The sequence below is a fragment of the Engystomops pustulosus genome, chromosome 8 (genome assembly GCF_040894005.1).
Source record: "Engystomops pustulosus chromosome 8, aEngPut4.maternal, whole genome shotgun sequence".
Classification (NCBI taxonomy): Eukaryota; Metazoa; Chordata; class Amphibia; order Anura; family Leptodactylidae; genus Engystomops; species Engystomops pustulosus.
The window spans coordinates 41,450,311-41,472,049 of record NC_092418.1 but is presented as its reverse complement, the minus strand read 5'-3'; the positions used below and the strand labels follow the sequence as shown (position 1 = coordinate 41,472,049).

At 43.8% G+C, this 21,739-nt stretch overlaps 1 protein-coding gene across 3 annotated transcripts in view; it reads left to right on the top strand.

Annotated features, from left to right (window-relative positions):
* Positions 1 to 21,739, top strand: part of ABAT (4-aminobutyrate aminotransferase) — a 91,752-nt gene that overhangs the window by 24,019 nt on the left and 45,994 nt on the right. For all 3 annotated transcript variants that reach the window (XM_072120760.1, XM_072120759.1, XM_072120761.1), the window contains exon 2: positions 12,713 to 12,831. In XM_072120760.1, the coding sequence (XP_071976861.1) occupies positions 12,762 to 12,831 (70 nt within the window). In that variant the 5' untranslated portion in view covers positions 12,713 to 12,761. The remainder of the gene's footprint in view (positions 1 to 12,712; positions 12,832 to 21,739) is intronic.

The following is a 21,739-nucleotide window of genomic DNA, read 5'->3' as shown; positions in this document are numbered from 1 at the left end:
GCGGTATCTGTAGAGTGCTGCAGAATATGTGGAAATTATAGGAGCAACGTGAATAACGTGAATGAGTAAAACTTTGTGAAAAAAAACCGTTGGTCACAGACTATCTGACATGTGATCTGCTGGGTTAGAATTTCTTAGGCTGGTAGTCAGCAATAACTTTAGGTTTATTGTATAATAAGCTGAATAATTGCCAGGGAGCTGCTATAAAATTGCTTTATTTTGTTTCTTATTGCTGAATCTGCTGGTTCATGTCTGTGTATAGTTGTAAATGTTTTAAAGAACTAGGACGAAGGTGCTAATACTTCTGATGGCCTATTTAAAGGGATATGGTTTAACTTTCTACCACCAGGATGAAGGGCTATATGTAAATGAGCCTGTGGAGATCCAAGTTCCATAGTTGTTAATAAAGCCTAGAGCCCCTCAGGCTCATTTGCATACAGCCTTTTATCCTGGTGGTAGAGGCCCTTAAATATTGGCTTGGGAGTCAATTGGTATAGTCATCACTGTAGGAATATACATTTTAAAAGTAGTAGTCAGTCATTTTATTTAGGACTACGGTACTTATTGGACTTGTTGAAGTCCAGAATGAGGGTGCGTTCACACGTTGCAGTTAAAACTGCATCGCAATTAGTTTTGAGGTGGTTTTAGGTGCAGTTTTGTCAATTGAGCGGGTGAAAGACATGAACTGAACGAGTGAATGACATTTGTGGAGCAGGTTTCTACTTCAAAATCAAATTCACTCGTTCAGTTCATGTCTTTCACCTGTTCAATTGACAAAACTGCACCTAAAACCACCTCAAAACTAATTGCGATGCAGTTTTATCTGCAACGTGTGAACGCACCCTGTGCAATTGTATAAATTACTAAATGGCGAGTTAAAAAAAAAAAAAAAACCCATGGGGCAATTTTATCAAAATACTACATGTTGGGGCTTATTTACTAAAGGTCGTCAGATTTTCCGATGTTTTCAGGTTTTGCGCGGCTGTGACAGGTATTGTGTTGCTTCATTGTGTAACTTTGCACCTCCTATTAGTTGGCATAATAATAATAATTCCTTTATATAGGGCACAGATTACGCAGGCTTATTAGTTGTCTTTCATTAGATCACATCACATGCTGGGTAGTTCCCAATAGAAATATCTTTATTAGGAGCTCTGATCATTAAACTTACTCATAAAATTTAAGTTAAACTTCATTTAAATGAAGCACAATTGCCCCAGGGCTCGTAACCAGAGGCGCACCTGTTTGCCTCTGTGTGCCCCTCTGCCTCATTTACCTCTCTTGCTTCCAGCAGCATCTCCTGCGGCTTGGCGCCTACATCCCCGCCTCCTAGGGTGCGGGTGCCAGCTCTGTAAACTTTAAAGGGCCAGTGCACCGCTAATTGGCACTGGCCGGCTGTCAATTCTGTTAAATAGTCAGCCCCTTCCTGTGTCCCCTGCTGGGTCTTCCTGCCTTGTGCCTTAGAGTAAGCTTGTTCCGGTTCTGGTGAAAACCGGTACCACTTAGACTCCGCTCCCAGGTGTCGGCTTACTTCGTTGTCCGCAGTGGTCCAGTGGGTCCACTACCCCTGTTGCCTGACAGCTGATACATAGATGAAACACATTCTATGTACGAAAAGGTTTTAATATTTTAAAACTTATTAAAACATAATAAAACCTATATAGATTTTGTATCCCCGTGATCCCCAAGGAAAAAATTTAAAGTTGTAGTGTTTTTTTTCCCAGCTTCCCAGGATCCGACATGGAATATGAAATGCTGTACAATTTGTGAGGCAGAAAAAACTGCCCTGTAAACTGAAAAATTGATACATTTTTAAAGACTGGGAATGAAAAATGGAAATGCAAAGAAAGAAAAAAAATTAATGATGTGCTCCTTAAAAGGAATCTGACAACAGGGTCCTCATTTTCAGTAAAGACAGGTTACAGAAGCCCATTACAGCTGCATTAAAATCTGCCTTTCTACTTCCTCTAAGCATTTGAATAACAATATAGTTGTGTGTTATAACTTACCTTGTACACTGAACGAATCCTCAGTATAGTCCCAGGGGTCGCCTTTGGTTTGGATGCATTTCAAAAAACAGCATGTGCTGCAGACTGCTCAGCACTCATCCCCCATCTTTGTGCTCCTGTACAGCTCCTCCCTCCTGCTCTTTCACAGAGCTCACAGGGAGGAGCTATACAGGAGTACAAAGGTGGGGCTGAGGAGTGAGCAGCACAGACGAGTCAGTTTTTATATATATATATATATATATATATATATATATATATATATATATATATATATATATGCATCCAAACCAAAGCTCAACCCCTGGGACTACACAGAGGATTCTGCCAGAGTGCAAGGTAAGTTATAACACACAATTATATTGTCATGCAAATGCTTAGAGAAAGCAGAAAGGCATATGTGCACTGCAGGGGTAATGGGCTTCTGTAACCTGTCTATGGTGAAAATGAGGTCCCTGGTGACAGGTTCCCTTTAAAGGGTTTAACCATTTCGGATATAGGAAGTATATTTTTTGGGGTCTTCACAATAGTCATTACTGGAGTCATTACAATTAAAGTAATTTACAGCCATGATGACATTCTTTAGTCTTTACTTACTCTCCTTGGTTTTATTGTATTACTCTCCCTTCTGTATTACAGCCACATTTGTAATTACTGATAAGAGGTTGCTGTGACCTACTTTATATATTGTGAGACACTGAAGGGGTTAACTGTGGATGGGCGGTATGTTTCCCCTAGGTTTTGCTTCTATGCAAGGCCTTAGTGCTGAGGTGGGTTTGTCCAGCACCTTGGACACAGGTGATGGGTGCAGACTAATGAGGCTGCATAAAATGACTCAGCAGAGTTGAGTTTGTTGTCTCTCTGTGGAAGGAGGCTGAGAGGACACAGCCCTGACCTCTGTGTCTGGAGCAGCCACGTGATCTCTGTATAAGTGTGAGTTAGTGGACTACTTGTATAGTTAACACCCTGACGGGTAGGTTTTTGTTTGTTTACTCAAATACCTGAATGTAAAGGCTGGTTTATTTTGCTGCAATAAACGCAGGCAAGACCTGTTTGGACTGTATCCTGGTGTCACTGTCTTGAACTGCATTACAGCACCCCGCTACCACGGTCTCTACCGGGCAAAATCTTCCACATATGGTGCTTCGGATTGCGGGCAGTTCAAAAGACATACACCTGAAGGGCTTGCTACATCCTGCAACATTGCATGGCCTGGGTGAAAGTGCAGGATAAAGCCAAGATGGAGGACTTTATTAAATACCTGCAAGAAGAGTCCCTGGCTAATCGGCAGCTGCAGCAAGCCATGCTCCAGCAGCAGGAGGAGAGGTCCCGCCAGCAGCAAGCCATGTTCCAGCTGCAGGAGGAGAGGTCCCGCCAGCAGCAGGAAGAGTCCCGAGCCATGTTCCAGCTGATGATGGAGAAGTTTTCTGGCATTATGGCAGCACAGCAAGCGACGACTACTGAGGGGTCCCATACTGGTCTACAAGGGTACCCGGTTGTCCAGCGTTCCGCACGGGCTGCAGTACAAGAGGCTTTACAAAAAATGGCGACGACCGACGACGTGGAGGCGTATCTCACAGTGTTTGAGCGAGTAGCTGAGCGAGAGGTGTTACCGGCTGAGCAGTGGGCAGATGTCCTGGCACCGTTCCTGACCGGCGAGTCGCAGAAGGCTTACTACGACCTGAGTGAAACGGAGGCCCGTAAGTACCCCCAGCTAAAGGCGGAGATTCTGGCTCGTCTTGGGGTCACCATTCAAGTTCGCTCCAGCCGGGTCCACCAGTGGGCTTACTCAGAAAAATTACCCCCACGCTCCCAAATGCATGACCTGATCCATCTTGTCCGGAAGTGGCTACAACCAAAGGACTGCACCCCAGCACAGATGGTAGAGAGAGTGGTCCTCGACAAATTCACCCGTTCTCTGCCCTCTCGGCTCCAGCGGTGGGTTGGACAGGCCGGTCCCACAAAAGCTGAGGAGCTTGTGTCCCTAGTAGAGAGGTATCGGGCTACGGAGGACCTTCTACTTACCTCTCCGACACGAAGCAGTGCCAGTGACAGGGTCACCAAACCAGCTGGTAAGACTGCTACTGTGGAAAAGGGGAGACATGTCAGGTTGGGAGGGGGTTCATTGGGGGGCGTGGATACCCAGAAACCCAGTGAGGCTCGTGACAGAGGTCATGGCCGTATCCAGTGCTATCGGTGCCATGAAATGGGCCATATTGCTGCCAACTGTCCACTGTCAGTGGAGCCAATGGACTGCAACCAGACCCGGCGAGTGTCGCTGTTTGCCCGGCCAGTTCTGGCGGCTGAGTCAGTCACGGATGCAGAACCCCAAGTATGCATGGTCACAATCGGTGATCACACAGTGGAAGCCTTGCTAGACTCGGGGAGTCTGGTCACCCTGGTGCGGGGAACTTTGGTTGATCCGGGACTATACAGTGGGCGGAGAGTGGGAGTGTTGTGTATACATGGGGAAACTCGCGAATATCCCACTGCTGTCATCAACCTACACACCCCTTGTGGTACTGTTACCCATGAAGTGGGGGTGGTGGGGACCCTTTTTCATGAGGCTATTATCGGCAGAGACTTACCGGTGTTTTGGGACCTCTGGAGACGAAGACCCACCTCAGGTGCTGTTGCAGATAATGGACATCAGGTATGTCCGGCCTTGGCCCCTGAACCCTTTGAGGCCGATGTACCCACACCAGCAGTAGGGGTGACCCCATGTGATGAATTCTCTCCCCTAGAGGTCCTAGCTGGTGAGGTCGAGGGCCACTAGGAGGTGGCCGACATGCTGGACCTTGAGATTTCCCGTGAAAATTTTGGGGCTGCACAGCTACAGGACCCTACCTTGGTTAAGGCACGGGAGAATGTTAAGGTGATAAATGGGGTACTCCAAATACCAGGGGCTGATAAAATATACCCCCGAATGGTGATTATTGGGGAACTGTTGTACAGGGTCGACCAGATACGGGGTGAGGAGGTTGAGCAACTGGTAGTACCCCAATCTCACCATAGGCTGGTGCTAGAGTTGGCACACAAACATGTGCTGGGAGGGCACTTAGGTGCTGAGAAGACCCGAGAGAGGATCCTGCAGCGATTTTTCTGGCCCGGGGTGTGGGAGGAGGTAAACCGGTATTGTAGCTCCTGCCCTGAGTGCCAACTTACTGCCCCGGTCTCCCACTTCAGGAGTCCTTTGGTCCCCCTACCAATCATAGAAGTGCCCTTTGAACGGATTGCAATGGATCTGGTTGGCCCCATAGTCAAATCCTCCAGGGGGCACCAATACATCCTAGTTATCCTGGACTACGCTACGCGGTATCCCGAGGCGATTCCATTAAGGAACACCTCCTCCAAAAATATTGCTAGGGAGCTGTTCCAGGTGTTCTCCCGCACAGGCCTCCCCAAGGAAATCTTGACTGACCAGGGTACCCCATTCATGTCTAGGGTAATGAAGGAGATGTGCAAGTTACTACAGGTAAAACAGCTCCGCACCTCTGTGTATCATCCTCAGACAGATGGCCTGGTCGAGAGGTTTAATAAGACCTTGAAGGGGATGCTTAAGAGGGTGGTCAGCAAAGATGGGAAGGACTGGGATTGTTTGTTGCCCTATTTGATGTTTGCCATACGGGAAGTTCCCCAGTCCTCCACGGGTTTCTCACCATTTGAGCTGTTATATGGCCGTTCCCCACTTGGGCTTTTGGATGTAGCCAAGGAGACCTGGGAACAGGAGAGGACTCCCCACCGTAGTGTGATAGAACACGTCTCCCTTATGCAGGACCGCATAGCGGCGGTAATGCCCCTTGTAAAGGAGCACATGACAAGGGCACAAGAAGCCCAGTCTAGGGTCTACAATAGGTCAGCCAGACTCAGGACCTTTAACCCAGGCGACAGAGTGCTAGTTCTGGTGCCCACCGTGGAGAGCAAGTTCCTGGCCAAATGGCAAGGACCATATGAGGTCATGGAGAGAGTGGGGAAGGTAACCTACAGGGTATCTCAGCCGGGGAGGAGGAAACCCGAACAGATATACCACGTGAACCTCCTAAAGCCATGGAGGGAAAGAGAATCCCTGATGGCCATGGGAGTAGAGAAGGCGTCTGTCTCCAAGAAGGGGACACCGGAGGTAGGTGTACCCGATGCCAAGGTGCCTGAAGTACGGATCTCGGAGTCCCTCTCCAGGGCCCAGATTCAGGAAGCGAAGGAGTTTGTGCTCCGAAATGTGGATGTGTTCTCTAAGTTACCGGGACGTACTTCAGTCATCAAGCATGACATCATAACCGAACCCCACATCCGGGTACACCAAAAACCCTACCGGGTCCCTGAAGCGCGCCGGCTTGCCATATCCGAAGAAGTCAGGCAGATGTTAGACCTGGGGGTTATCGAGGAATCTAAAAGTGACTGGTCGAGTCCTATTGTGTTGATTCCCAAACCTGATGGTTCCCTACGGTTCTGCAATGATTTTAGGAAGTTGAACGAGGTGTCCAAATTTGACTCCTATCCCATGCCCAGGGTTGACGAGTTGATAGAACGACTTGGACAGGCTAGATTCTTCTCCACCCTTGACCTGACGAAAGGGTATTGGCAGGTACCCCTGACTGACAGGGCTAAAGAGAAGACCGCTTTTGTTACCCCTGATGGGCTTTTTCAGTACGTGGTACTCCCCTTTGGGCTACATGGGGCTCCCGCCACATTCCATAGGTTAATGGATCTCGTGCTAAAACCTCACCGGAGTTATGCCTCGGCCTACTTGGATGACATCATAGTCTATAGTAACGACTGGGAGAGTCATCTAGCCAAAGTACAAGCAGTGGTAGACTCCCTGAGGGCAGCAGGGCTGACAGCGAACCCCCAAAAGTGTGCACTGGGTCTGGAAGAGGCCCGTTACCTGGGGTACCGTATTGGGCGAGGGGTCATCAAACCCCAAGTAAATAAAGTAGAGGCGATCCAGCAGTGGCCACGACCTTTGAGCAAGAAGCAAGTGAGGGCTTTTCTGGGCATAGTGGGCTATTATCGCCGATTTATCCCCGATTTTGCGACAATAGTGGCACCCCTGACTGACCTGACTAAGGGTAGCAGGGCGGTGATGGTAAAGTGGAGTGAAGAGGCTGAGGGGGCGTTTCAGCGACTTAAGACGGTTTTGTGTGAGGGACCGGTACTGATCACCCCTAACTTCACCAAGACCTTTATTGTACAGACTGACGCTTCTGACGTGGGCTTGGGGGGCTGTCCTGTCCCAAGTAGTGGGGGGTGAGGAACATCCTGTAACATTCCTGAGCCGCAAGCTCACACCTCCTGAAAAGAACTACAGTATAGTTGAGAGGGAGTGCTTGGCGATCAAATGGGCTCTGGAATCCCTGAGGTATTATTTGGTAGGGCGGCAGTTTACACTAGTGACTGATCACTCTCCCCTAACCTGGATGAGTCAGGCCAAGGAGAGGAATGCCAGGGTCACAAGGTGGTTCCTCATGCTCCAGAATTTTAAATTCACGGTGGAACATCGAGCAGGAAAGCTGCATGGGAATGCCGATGCCCTATCCCGTACCCACTGTCTGATGGCCAAAAGTGTTCGTCCCCACAGGGTCAAACAGAGGGGGAGGGTATGTGAGACACTGAAGGGGTTAACTGTGGATGGGCGGTATGTTTCCCCTAGGTTTTGCTTCTATGCAAGGCCTTAGTGCTGAGGTGGGTTTGTCCAGCACCTTGGACACAGGTGATGGGTGCAGACTAATGAGGCTGCATAAAATGACTCAGCAGAGTTGAGTTTGTTGTCTCTCTGTGGAAGGAGGCTGAGAGGACACAGCCCTGACCTCTGTGTCTGGAGCAGCCACGTGATCTCTGTATAAGTGTGAGTTAGTGGACTACTTGTATAGTTAACACCCTGACGGGTAGGTTTTTGTTTGTTTACTCAAATACCTGAATGTAAAGGCTGGTTTATTTTGCTGCAATAAACGCAGGCAAGACCTGTTTGGACTGTATCCTGGTGTCACTGTCTTGAACTGCATTACAGCACCCCGCTACCACGGTCTCTACCGGGCCAAATCTTCCACACTATGTCCGTGTTCATGGAACATATCCTGTTTGATCTAGAAGGAACCAGATCTGTTTCCATATATTGCAGTACATCCTCCTCCCGGGCATTTATTAGCTATTAGCAGGACAAGAGCCGCTATCTATGATCCTTTTATTGCGCTGTTTATTTTTTTTATTCTAAGACTTTTCACTTATAACTTAACCCTCAAGCTGTGTTTTCCCATCAAATATTTAACCGTAGTCGACAAACAAAGGTAATCTCCGTTCAAATATTCCGTCTTGAATCATTGTTACAGACGCCAGGCCGCAGTGTTTTCCAAGCGCCTGCCGCGTGATTGTGGACCATTTTGTTGTTCCTGGTTAAATAGCCCAGAACGGACGACTGGTTCTGAATACAAAGCGGTTGTTTTCTGGTTACGTGGACGGGGATTGTTGATGCTCGGAAGACGAGGATGCTCGGAGGGATTCCAGCCTAGTAATGATTCCTTCTCCTCCACTCCTCTGTCCATTTGTGGATCTGCTGCTGTCATTGCCTATGATGTGCTTCAGCAATGCAGTATTTTACATGATAAGTTTTTCTACTTTTACATATTATGTACATTTTCCTAAGTGCGCGGAAGCTCTATTGTAAGATGCCAAAGTAGGCGTTGTATTTGTTCTTTTGAAGGGAGTTTTTTATTATAATAATTTAATAATTCTAAGTTCTAATTATAAGAAGAATTCTATCTACCTTAAATTTATTATTTTTGTGCCATGTTCGTTTTATTTGAGTTATTTATTTATTTTTTTTTTGTACACTTTGTGTGTGATCTCCTAATACACTGATGCATAACGATATTCCTATGAATAACGCAAAAAATTGTTCCGCAGCATTGGAGTACCCTGCCCTAGTCTAGCGCAGCATATGGGCAGGGAGACAGGCCGGATAACACAAAGCAAAGGGCTGGATTTGGTTCACGGGCCTTGTGTGCTTTTTTTTATACTAGAGTCTTTTTTTCCAATAGAGTTCCAATACTTGGTGAAAGCTGTTAATTTTGACCCCCCCCCCCCCCCCCCCACCGACTAACTTCAGGCTGACACTTTCAGAAGTCAGACATTTATGGCACATGATATGGGAAATGGGAGCATCTGACCCAACTGTTAGTAACAAAGTTTAGGCTGTATTCTCACCACGATAGGTTTATCTAGATAATACATACTCTTCATATTCTCCTTCTTGTTTCTCAGATTTTCTCTATAGGATATCCTCAGACCCAGACTATGTGGACATAACTGATAATATGCTGCCTTTTCTCCTCTTATTATCTTTATAGCTGTTTCTTACACTGCGTTGTTTGTCCTCCGTATCTTGGGGTCATCTTCTGAACTCTGTCTCGTTGTAATAGTGCCAGGTGCATTAAAACCATAACTCGCTATAAACTAGTTGATAATTGAACAATCGTTAGTCACATTACAACTAAATTTACGATAAAGTTTGTTGAGTAAAATTTCCGCTTTTGCAGTTAATTCTCCGATAGAAACATTTAAGCTCTTTAATTTTCTGAATGTTTCCATATTTCTTTCTTTTCATAGTATCCTAGTATATAAGGCTGGAAAAAGACGCAAGTCATCAAGTCCAACTTTTAAGAATTAAACAAATGTTTTTTTCCCCCATAATCCATGATATTTTTGCTCTCCAGAAAGGCATCCAGGCCTCTCCTAAACTTGTACATAGAGTCCGCCATAACAATTGTTGTAGTCCAGATCTAAAACATCCACAGCCTCCCCCAGGTCCAGTCTGTTACTTACCTCCTCATAGAAGCCAATCTGATTAGTCTGACAGGACCGATCTCTCATAAACCCATGCTGATGCCGGGTTATAAGGTTATGTACAGTGAGATACTCCAGGATAGCATCTCTAACAAATATTTTCCCCACCACAGAAGTTAGACTCACAGGTCTGTAGTTTCCAGGATCACTTTTTGAGCCATTTTTGTATATTAGTACCACATTTGCTATGTGCCACTCCAGTGGGACATAACCAGTCCTAAGGGAATCTTCAAATATCAAAAATAAAGGTTTGTCTATCACGGTACATAGTTCATGCAAAACTCGGGTGTGTATGCCATCTGGTCCCCGTGGTTTGTCTATCTTGGTCGTTGTGAGGTGGCGCCGTACCTCTTCCTGGGTTAAACTGTAGATATTCCAAAGAGCATTTACATTATTCCACATCGAGTTTTCCTCAGTAAAGACAGTCGAGAAGGCGACATTCAGTAGATTGGCCCTTTTACTCATCTCCTTCCACTATGACCCCCATGTTATTCCCCCACACTTCCTGTTTTTAGTTTCTTATCATTTATATACTTAATAATTTAGGATTATTTTTGATCTACTTGGCAATATTTCTCGGGCTCTATTCTTGCGGCTTTTATCAGCTTTTTACAAAATTATATTTTAATCCTATAATCCTGTAACACCTCATAGCTACCTTCATGTTTTTTCCTTACAAGACTAGTTAGCCACATTGTTTTTTTTTCTTGTTTATCTTGAAGCCGCATCCATTTGACTTATCTGCAGTTCCTCTGCGGCCTCCATTATATTTGGGGCCTTATAACAAACCCTTAGTCATATTTTATTCTTTTTTCCCCTCCCTTTATATCCAGCCATAGGGACTCCAAATTTTCTGTTTTGTCACCGATGTCATCCTGCAGGACAGGTTTGAGACAAGATTTCACATATAAACAAACCCCTCCCCCATTTTTAATTGTTTATGTAGTAGTAAGATCTTATAGGCTCCTATTTTGTAAATTGCCGCTCCTTGTCTTGTAAACAAGTCATCATTTTATTAATTTTTTTTTGTTTTTTTTTTTTATTGTTTTGTTTCTTTTTTCTGTCCACTTCGGCATGTTCTGGGTCAGGTCATCCAACAGGGCAACATCCAAAATCCACCCAATGAGCAGTTGGGTGACATGTTGCATCCCCCATGCTCTTCTACATCCTCTATGCGTCATAACAGGATTATCATACCTGTATGTCTAAGACTCTTCTGGTTTTCCTTTGACGTGTCAAGATCTAAATCTTAACTTTTATGTCCATTAAAAAGAAGCAACCTGAGATTACATGCTGTTGGTATAGGGTGCACTCACACCATCCTCTTGCTTTGCATTTAGTATATGTAGCTTTTGGGCAAAATCGTAACTATGAGTGTACTTGGATGTCAGCACGTCGCTAAGAACAGTAGACTGGGTTTTCTCAATGTCAGATATAATAGTTTCTGTAGTATATTTTTGGTCTTGCTTCCTCACTCTTCTCATCAATGTACACTCTGCACCCCAAGGACTAATAAATTAGCAAAAATATCTTTTTTTATGTCTCTAAAGACAAGAAAACCTGAAATATCCCATGATCATAAGTATTCAGACCCTTTCCTCAGTATTGAGTAGACACCTGGATTTGGGGATCCTCTGCCTCTTTCCTTGCAGGTTCTCTCCAATTCCCTCAGGTTGGATGGTGGAGGCCATTTTCAAGTCTCTCCAGAGATGCTCAATCGGGCTTAGGTCCGGGCTCTGGCTGGGCCAGTCAAAAATGGTCACAGAGTTGTTCTGTAGCTTTGTTATTTTAGCTGTGTGCTTAGGGTCATTGTCTTGTTGGAAGGTCCAGAGCATTCTGGAAGAGGTTTTCATCCAGGATATCCTCTTTCCTTCAATTGCAACCAGTCCTCCGGTCCCTGTATCTGAAAAACGCCCCCATAGCATGACGCTGCAACCGTTTCACTGTTTGGCAGGCGATGAGTAGCACCTGGATTTCTCCATACATACTGCTTAGAATTAACACCAAAAAGTTCAATCTTCATCTCATTAGACCAGAGAATATTATTTGTCATAGTCTGTGAGTCCTTTATGTGGTTTTTTTGGCAAACTGTATGCAGCTTTCTTTTCTAGCACTGAGGAGTGGTTTCCGTTGACAGACTTTTGGTAGAGGCTGCAGAGAGAGTTGAATTTGTGGAGCTTTCTCCCATCTCCTACTGCATCTCTGGAGCTCAGTCACAATGATCTTGGGGTAATCTTTTCTCTCTTACCAAGGTTCTACTCCCACTATTGCTTAGTTTGGCTAGACGGCCAGGTCAATGAACAGTTGGGATTGTCCCAAACTTCTTTCATTTAAGGATTATGGAGGTTACTGTGCTCTTGGGAACCTTAAATGCTGCAGAAATTCTTTTTTAACCTTGGCCAAATCTGTAGCTTGGCACTAATCTGTCTCTGAAAGCCTTGGGCAGTTCTTTAGACCTCATGATTCTCATGTGAGATGTGAGACAGATGTGTGCCTTTCCTAATCAGTTTAGTTAAACACAGCTGGACTCCAATGAAGGAGTAGAATCATAGCAAGGAGGGTTGGAAGGAAATGGACTGCATGTGAGTTAAAAATGAGTGTGTCAGAAAAGGGCCTGAATAGGTACGACCTTGTAATATTTCAGTTTCTCTTGTTTAATGAATTAGAAAAAAAACAGAAATGTAGATATTTTTGCTGTCAAGATGGGTGGAGAGCGTGTACATTAATGAGCAAAGAAAATAACTGTTTTGTTCTTGCCAATGCAATGAAGCAAAGAGTAAAAAATATTTTTGCCCACAATATATAGTGCTGTTCTTTTTATAATAACTTTGAAGTCTGACTTTAGTTTTCTTTTTTTTTTTTTCCTGTAGGAATAATTGGACATCAAACTAAAAGTTGCTGATTTCCTCCAGAACAAAAATGGTTTCTATGTTGCTAAGCAGACACGTGTCGCAGGCCATGCAGCAAAACTCCAGACTGCTTGTACCATGTAAGTAAGCCATGTAGGCAGTGCTTGGGTTTTCATTTTTTTACTTGTTATCTAATTGGTCACTCTGCAGCCTTGCTCCAAAACAAGAATTTCAAGAATGTGAATAACTGTTACATAGTAGAAGAATCGGCAATGACCAAACAATGATCCCGGTAGATGATCTGTTCATTCTTGGGTGGGTTGCTTGGTAGATGATCACTACATTGAAGAGAAGGAGCCTCAACCTCCTTGGATATCTCAATATTATAATAAGTTATGTCCACTGTTCTCTAGACGTGCTTTTTTTTTTTTTTTTTTTGTCCTTCCAGGTTGAGTCACAGACTTATTCCAGATACTTAGGATTCTGTTACATAATAGACTTCAGATTTTATCACTTGTCATTCTCCTGTCAGGCTCTATTCTGTTTTTGACAGTTTTTTTGGCACTCGGTAGATGAGCTGAAGAAGAGCAATGCATTAAACAAGCGGAGTTCTCTTCTCTGACAGCTCATGATTTCTTCTTCACTACTTTTTATAAATTAATACAATCTATATTATGACTGGTTGTACTACACCCTGCAGACGTTGCCATTTTTGGGTTATTTTTATATTCTGGTTTCCCCACCATAGTTAATGGGACAACCTGCTGGTGAAAAATGTAAAATGCCAATCCTCTAGTTTTATGGTTGCCATACTCTAAATAGTGTAAGCGCCCCAGAGGGTTAAGATTGATGCTTGTACTGTATTTCTCTACACTATACAGAATTTTTGTTCAGCCCATGTTCTTGTCTGCTTTGGGTATTCTCTATTATTTTTATTAGAAATCATTGGTAGATTGGTATTGATAGACCATGAAAAAACAGAGGGAGGATTTAAAAATGTTTTTCAACCCTGAAACTTCCTGTGAATGAAAATGAACGGCGCGATTCACAGTTTGCATTTTTATACTTCACAACTATTGTTTAGTTTTGTCTTGTGTTGAGCAAACATTGCAAATCCGTAACCTTGGAAATCCCTTTTGGAGAATGAACTGGGAAAGCAAAGTGAGAAAAGCTGACGTAACAGAGGGCAATGCAGGAGGGAAGGGGTAAACATCCATGTCACTGCTTATCTGTTGTAATCCTAAGAAATTAAAGAATAATACATGTCTCCCATGTCTTCTGTATTAAGAAATATGCAATGAAGTTTAAGGAAAATCCTCACGTTTTTGTTTCTTTCGTGCCTTTTGAAATATTGGTATGATTCAAGGACACTGGCAGATTTTGATTGGTATGCAACATGACCATAAAGTTTCATGTTCAATGTAAAATGTTTCACTTTTTATCCGGGTTGGGAATAGTTTAAACATGTCGCTTACATTTTCTTTCTTTCTTTTTTTTTTTTTTTGCATTCCCTTTCGTATCTAAAATCTTTCTTTGCAGTAGAGAAGCTTGTGTGGTCTAACTCCTACCTATATCTATACCTCATGATGCATTGTGTTCTTTAATAAATGATTCGGGAGCTAATTGAATCAGAACCGTCATCATGCTGGCTGCTCATGAAGAGAGGCGGAGGTGCTCAGCCATATAGTAGAAATAGATGAAAAGTAATAGACTAAAAGGCAACTGATGGGGAACAGAAGGAACCATCCTCCTCTGCTATACTTTGCAATGCATTTCTGCATCCACATTGCTGTACAGACATAAAGATCTACTGCTAGCATCACAAGGTCTGCGCATCTCTCAGGAGGGAGTAGAGAGCAGCAGCCTTTTCTTTTTTAAAAGTAGTCTCCATCAAGTTTCTGATCCACATGTTCACTCAGTGAAGGGATAAGACTTTGATGGATTAAGTAATAGACTTATAAATAATGACAACAATAGGCAAGATTGTCAAACACAAGAGATTTTGATATTTGCCAAATAAATCACACATTGTAAACTGATGTATGACAGAATTGTACAAGAACTTTTTAACAATAATTTTGTGATCTGACACAAATGGTAATGGGAACTCTTCTGGTCTACTTCACCTTCCCACAGACCGCACTAGTCTTGTCAATGATTCTGTTATGGCTTCATAACCCAATTCAAGTACATGGGAGTAAACTAATACCAGGCACAGCCCAGGGTCAAAAAAGGTTTCTAAGACATAGTAACTTGTTCCAAAGACCGTTGGTTTATTTTGATACCAACCCTAACCTGGTAGATGAGCCAACAATGTACTTTCTCTACAGAGAGCACCTATGAGGACCATGGGTTTCTCTCCTTTAAGGCTAGATACATACTGGCTGTAAATGATAAGGGTTTGTCTCAACATAATTGGCTGTGGCTATTCTATAGTGCTTTACAGGCACATCCTAGGCAAGTCCTGGATTTGGATGTAGGATTCAACCTTTGTTGTCATCCGGACTTGTGTGTGGCAGCTGTAAGTGATATTTTTTTTCTGTGTGTTCTGGATAAAAAACACATTGTATGTGTCTCCCATGACGTAAACTACTGACCATTATGAACTGGATGCAAATTTAGTTGAAATAATTCTCCAGAATAATGATATTGGTGACCAATCCGTAGTTGCATAGTTAAATGAATGGCTGCTTGTTTTAATCAGTTATTGGTGATCTATCCTATGGATAGGTCATCCTTTTTACTACCCTGCACATCCCCTTTAAGAGAACTGTTTGGCACTATGTCAAGGCCCCATCACTTCCAACAGCCTCTTTCTCTGCCTTCTTGCTAGCCCTGCACTAAATTGCTTGTGAAAACTGGGCAGTGGTCTTTAACAGGGGGTTTGTGCACAGAACAGTATTGGAGTATAGGGTTAGGCAAAGAGGGTTGAAAAATCAAGATTGCAGTGAGGTACAAGATCGTAATGCAAAGGTACAAGCAGAGGTCAGAATTGCAGGCAATCTCTTTGTCTGAACAGTGTACATCTTTTCATGCTCGTTTTACACAAAGTGCGTTTTTCCATCTTGCAGAGCGACACGTACGATCCTCAGAGCCAATGACAAACTGATGCAACTTATTGCATCCCTCCCTCGGCCTCTTCTGAGCATTTACTTTCCTCGGCAGGCTGGAGGTCCCCAGTGATGTCACTGTCCATGAACATCGGCAGAAGTCAATCATAGTATGTAAGGCTGGAAGGAGACGCAAGTCCATAAAGTCCAACCTTTAAGAATTAAATAAATGTTTTATCCCCATAACCCGTGATATTTTTGCTCTCCAGAAAGGCATCCAGGCCTCTCTTGAACACGTACATAGAGTCTGCCATAACAACCTCCTGCGGCAGAGAGTTGCACAGTCTCACTGCTCTTACAGTAAAGAACCTTTGTCTATGTTGATGGTAAAATCTCCTCTCCTCTAGGCGTAGAGGATGCCCCCTTGTCCTGGTCACAGGCCGAGGTATAAAAAGATCTTTGGAGAGATCCTTGTATTGTCCGTTCAGGTATTTGTACATTTTAATGAGGTCTCCCCTCAGTCGTCTTTTTTCTAAACTGAATAATCCCAAATTTTTTAATCTGTCAGTGTATTCTAGTCCCCCCATTCCCCTAATAATCCTGGTTGCTCTCCTCTGCACCCGTTCCAGCTCTACTATATCCTTTTTATACACTGGTGCCCAAAACTGTACACAATATTCCATGTGTGGTCTGAGCAGGGATTTGTATAAGGGCAAAACTATGTCTTTATCATGAGAATCTATTCCTCTCTTGATACACCCCATTATTTTATTTGCTTTAGCAGCAGCCGCCTGGCTCTGGTCACTAAAATTAAGTTTACCATCCACCAATACCCCCAAGTCCTTTTCGGCTTCAGTTTTACTAAGTAATTGACCGTTTAGAACATAATTATACTTTTTGTTTCCATGGCCCAAGTGCATAACTTTACATTTATCTACATTAAACCTCATCAACCATTTCTCTGCCCATCCCTCAAGCTTCCACAAATCCCTCTGTAATGCTAAACTATCGACCTCAGTATTTATTACTTTACACAGCTTAGTATCATCTGCAAATATTGAAACTTGACTGTGTAAACCCACTACAAGGTCATTAATAAAAATATTAAAAAGAAGTGGCCCCAATACTGACCCATGTGGCACTCCACTGGTAACATCAACCCAATCTGAGAATGTGCCATTAATGACCACCCTCTGTTTTCTATCACTAAGCCAATTACTTACCCAAATACACAGATTTTCTCCTATTCCCAGCAGTCTCATTTTATATACCAACCTTTTATGTGGCACGGTGTCGAATGCCTTTGAAAAGTCCAAATATACAACATCTACAGCGTCCCCCAGATCCAGTCTTGAACTTACCTCCTCGTAGAAACCAATCAGATTAGTCTGACAGGACCGATCTCTCATAAACCCATGCTGACGTTGGGTTATAAGGTTGTGCTCAGTGAGATACTCCAGGATAGCATCTCTAATAAACCCCTCAAATATTTTCCCCACCACAGCAGTTAGACTCACGGGTCTGTAGTTTCCAGGATCGCTATTTGATCCTTTTTTGTATATTGGTACCACATTTGCTATGCGCCATTCCTGTGGAACATAACCAGTCCTCAGTGAATCTTCAAATATTAAAAATAACGGTTTATCTATCACCGTACATAATTCATGCAGAACCCGGGGGTGTATGCCATCTGGCCCAGGTGATTTATCTATCTTAGTGGTTGCGAGGCGGCGCCGTACCTCTTCCTGGGTTAAACTGTTGACATTATAAAAAGAATTAACATTATTCCTCATTGTCCTCATCAGTACTGCAGATGTTCAGGAGAAGGACAACGATGCTCATACAGTGGCATAAGCCTTTGCCCTCCGTTCCAAGAACATGTTGGGAATCTGCCCTTTGTATCCTTACCATGGAGGGCAAGAAAGAAGTGTGAATGCAGCCTAATAGGCACCTGTATACATGAGGAAATAAGATATCTGCAGTTACTATATGCAGCCCGAGGAGCTGATCTCCTCTGAGGCTACTGACCAGTATCTGCAGAGCATACACCTGGGTGTGGTATTTGGTCACAGCTCAAACTGGTGAACTAGAACCTATTGGATTTATAGCACACAGATGCAATTAAACATTTTTCAGTCATTTTAGTTTTGTTTCACTTCATTTGGAAAAGTCTTTTAAACTTTTTTTTCTTTTAACTACGTAATAAAGTTTTCCATTACAGGAGACCATTTACCCCCTACTTTGTTTAATTATATGACAAATTACACCGTCCTATTCAGTAGGCTATTATGTAGGTTAATGTGTTTATATCATAGAAGAGCTTTACACTGAATGTAATTGAGATAAACTTTTGGGACAGGCAATAAATGCTCCACTTTCTCGCTCCACTTTTTTCCCCCATACACACGTCCACTGGATTGGCAAAAATTGTCGTAGTCACTGAACTAGGCAAGGGGAGAAAGTTTGTGCCATTCTCTGACCCATCTCCCTGAGAAGGAGATTTGGGAAGATGAAATGCAATAGCCCCACCCCTGTCCCTAAACATAGGCAAATGAGGGCAGCTTCACGCTTGTTGACTGAACCAACTCCTTGGGACTGGACTTCGGGAACCATATTGACATGTGAAGCATGGAATGCCTGCTTCCCCAGGGCCGACACCATAGTCCTTACAACTGTACTGATTATTCTTTAATCCTTACTACTCAGCAAGTGTGAGGCCACCCGGAGTAATAGTCTTCTATACATATTCAGTGGTCATCTAGTCCTGTCTTTATGGCAATGTCTGGCTGCTATATTATCTGGGAGCAGTCCAGATACTTCCAAGACTTGCCTTTGAAATCTGCTGTAATCTGGATATAGGAAACCGAAAAGGAGACCCTTATTCTGCTGATGGTCTGGAAAGGATTTAAGATACAACTAAATGTTTTAATTTATTCACGGTCTGTCTGGCAATGCCAGTTTTATAAACTTATAATTTTGAAATCCCACATTCAAAGAGATAGAAGAAAAGAAGATTGATTGATTCAAACAGGGACAGTAGATGAGTAATCGTCTACCATCAGGGAATCTGATGGATGGTAGATATGGTTTTAAAGAAATTATAGTATAGTATAAGCCGAGACCTCTCATTTTAACACAGAAAAATGGAAAACCTATTGACGTGAGTATAAGCCGAGGGTGGGAAATGCATTGGTCACAGCCAGCCCCCCGTAGTGCTTAGCCTGCCAGCCCCCCGTAGTGCATAGCCTGCCAGCCCCCCGTAGTGCATAGCCTGCCAGCCCCCCGTAGTGCATAGCCTGCCAGCCCCCCGTAGTGTCCAGCCTTCAGCCACTGCCCTCAATATAATGCCTGTAGGAAAAAAACAAACTGTGTACTCCCCTTCCAAGCCCCCCCCCCCGGCAGGTCCTCTTCTATACAGCGTTGCATCGGCTCTGTGTCCCCGTGCGGTCAATCGCAGGCAAGCTTCATACTACAGAAATGCACTACTGATAGGGGCCTGGATGGTACAGGTAGACTGATATGTGAGCATTCTAGATACAAATATGTGCGCACAGACTTTTTTTGCGTCAGATTTCTCTACTTAACAAGTTACAAGCCGTGCAGCTACTATTTTCTATGGAGAGGGGTGGGGGCGAGCAGCGCTCACCATTTCCTCCTCTCCCTTGTGCCGACGTGCTACGTCACGGAGGGGCACACGTTAGTGTGAATGTAGCCTCAGTCTGATCCTTTTACCATTTACCTATAACATGGTTACATTTCTATGAGTATAAAAATATTGGTTAATATTGCCATCTTGGTTTCGATCGTCACTCCCCTCAACCTCATCGTCTGACATCTTTGTCAAACCAGGCAGCCTTGGGTCTCTGCTGATTCGTTATAATGAGCCATTGGCTCATTATATTGAATAATGTGCAATAATGCCATATACTGCAACACAGTAGCATTGCAGTACATGGTAGGAACGATCAGACTAGGGTTAATGAACCCTAGAGGGTTCAACTACAGATGCAGAGGGTACATCTAGTTTAACCCTTTAACTGCCACAATAGAGTATGACCTCCGTCTCTGCCGTGTACTGCCATTCTGGAGGGGACTGTGGGACTGGAGGGGGAGGTCGGAGGACAGAAGGATTCTTGACGGGACTGTGGGACTGGAGGACAGGTGGAGGCTGGGAACGGGAGGCTACAGGAGAAGGCTGGAGGACAGGAGGCTACATTATGAGGAGGATAGAGAACTGGGACCACACCATGTGAGGAGGGGTGGGGGTAGGAGTACAGATAGAATTATTTGTAAGTTTGGGGAGATAAATAAAAGTGGAAAACCAAATGTAAAGGGAGGATAAAATTAAAGAAGGGTTTTATATGTTTCGCGATTTGCATTAGGGGGTATTAAACGGGTCCATGGGGGGGGGGGGGGGGCAAAGTAAGGGGCATTGTACTATGTAAGGGCCGTCAAGGTCGATATTATACTATGCTTGTGGGTGGGACAATGGGCGTGGGTTAGACAAAGTGGGAGGGGCTTTTGTCCCTCTTTCTCTCGTCCAAAAGTTGGGAGGTATGAAAAAACAAATGGCAAAAAACAGCTGTTTTATTCTGTACAGTTGCAGGAAAGAGTTAATAAATTTGAGTCATCATGCTATTTTTACCATAAAAATGATCACATTTGAAAATACAAAAAATAAGCCATTACATCCATACAAGGAGTCGATCAGGAATAAGGAGGCATGGCAATACATGGGGTAGAAGTTGCAAATGTAACTGGGTGGAGGACCTTAGATGACATCACTCTGGTCACATGACATGCCGCGGCCATGTTTTCTTCCTGGCCGCGCATACTATGACGTCAGCAGCGGCCACGTCATAGTATGCGCATGCTAGAAGAAAACATGACCGCGTCCATGTCGGAAGAGAGAAGAGGAGCCGCGGAGAAGAAAGAAGGCGGGACACGCTGACATTGGGAACATTGGTAAGCCGCGCCGACATCGGGGAGTCGCAATGACATCGGAGGGTGAGTATTTAAGTTTTTTTTTTTTTTTTAAGGGTCATGGGGGCTTGCTGTATAGTACATGGGGGCTTGCTGTATACTACTAGGGGGCTGGCAGGCTGAATACTACTGGGGGCTGGCAGGCCCCTCGGCTTATACTAGAGTCAGTAGTTTTTCCCAGTTTTTGGTGGTAAAATTAGGGGTCTCGGCTTATACTCGGGTTGGCTTATACTCTAGTATATACGGTATGTAGTAATGTTACACCATGGCCGCCTTTATCAATTTTGGCTTCTACCCATACACATACTACTATACCACATCCGAAAATATGTTTTATACCATCAGATTCTGGCCTGAGCTGTAAAGAGATTGTGGTCTCCCCAATAAAGTTTTTGGATGATCTGAAGTTTAGTGCATAAAGACTGTAATATAACAAAACTTGCTGCATTGAAACTAAACATAAAACATGGGGACCGCATCAAAACTCCTCACATTTAAGGGTAATTCCCTTCCCACTTCTAGATTTGGTGAATCCCAGGACATGTTACATAGTTTCCTCCTTGTCATTCCCCTAATATTCTGTATATACAGCAGATCCTGCAGGTAGGTGCACTGACCCACTGGTCATATATGAATTGTGCAGCACCTTCCATCAATACCATGTCACAACCTTTCATATCAGCAGTGAGAACATTGTACACTGCCGCAGTCTGCATTATTGATCTGTTGTGTAACCTGTAGAGATTTGTAGATCAACTATTATTCTTTTTCTAATTCTTTATTAAGTTAAGGAGTTTATACAATGTTATTAAAGATTAATTTCACATAGATTTTCTTAAAGAGAACCTGTCACCAGGAATGTCATTTTTAGCTTGTGAGAGGTTCCAATAGCGGTAGCCTGTGCTATCATGCTATTTAAAAATGCCCCGTTTCTTCGATTTGCACTCCCCTTGTTCCAGCCCATCCACTTCCCTTCTCCTCTCCCGTACTCATGTCAAGTAACCCCCCTCCCTTT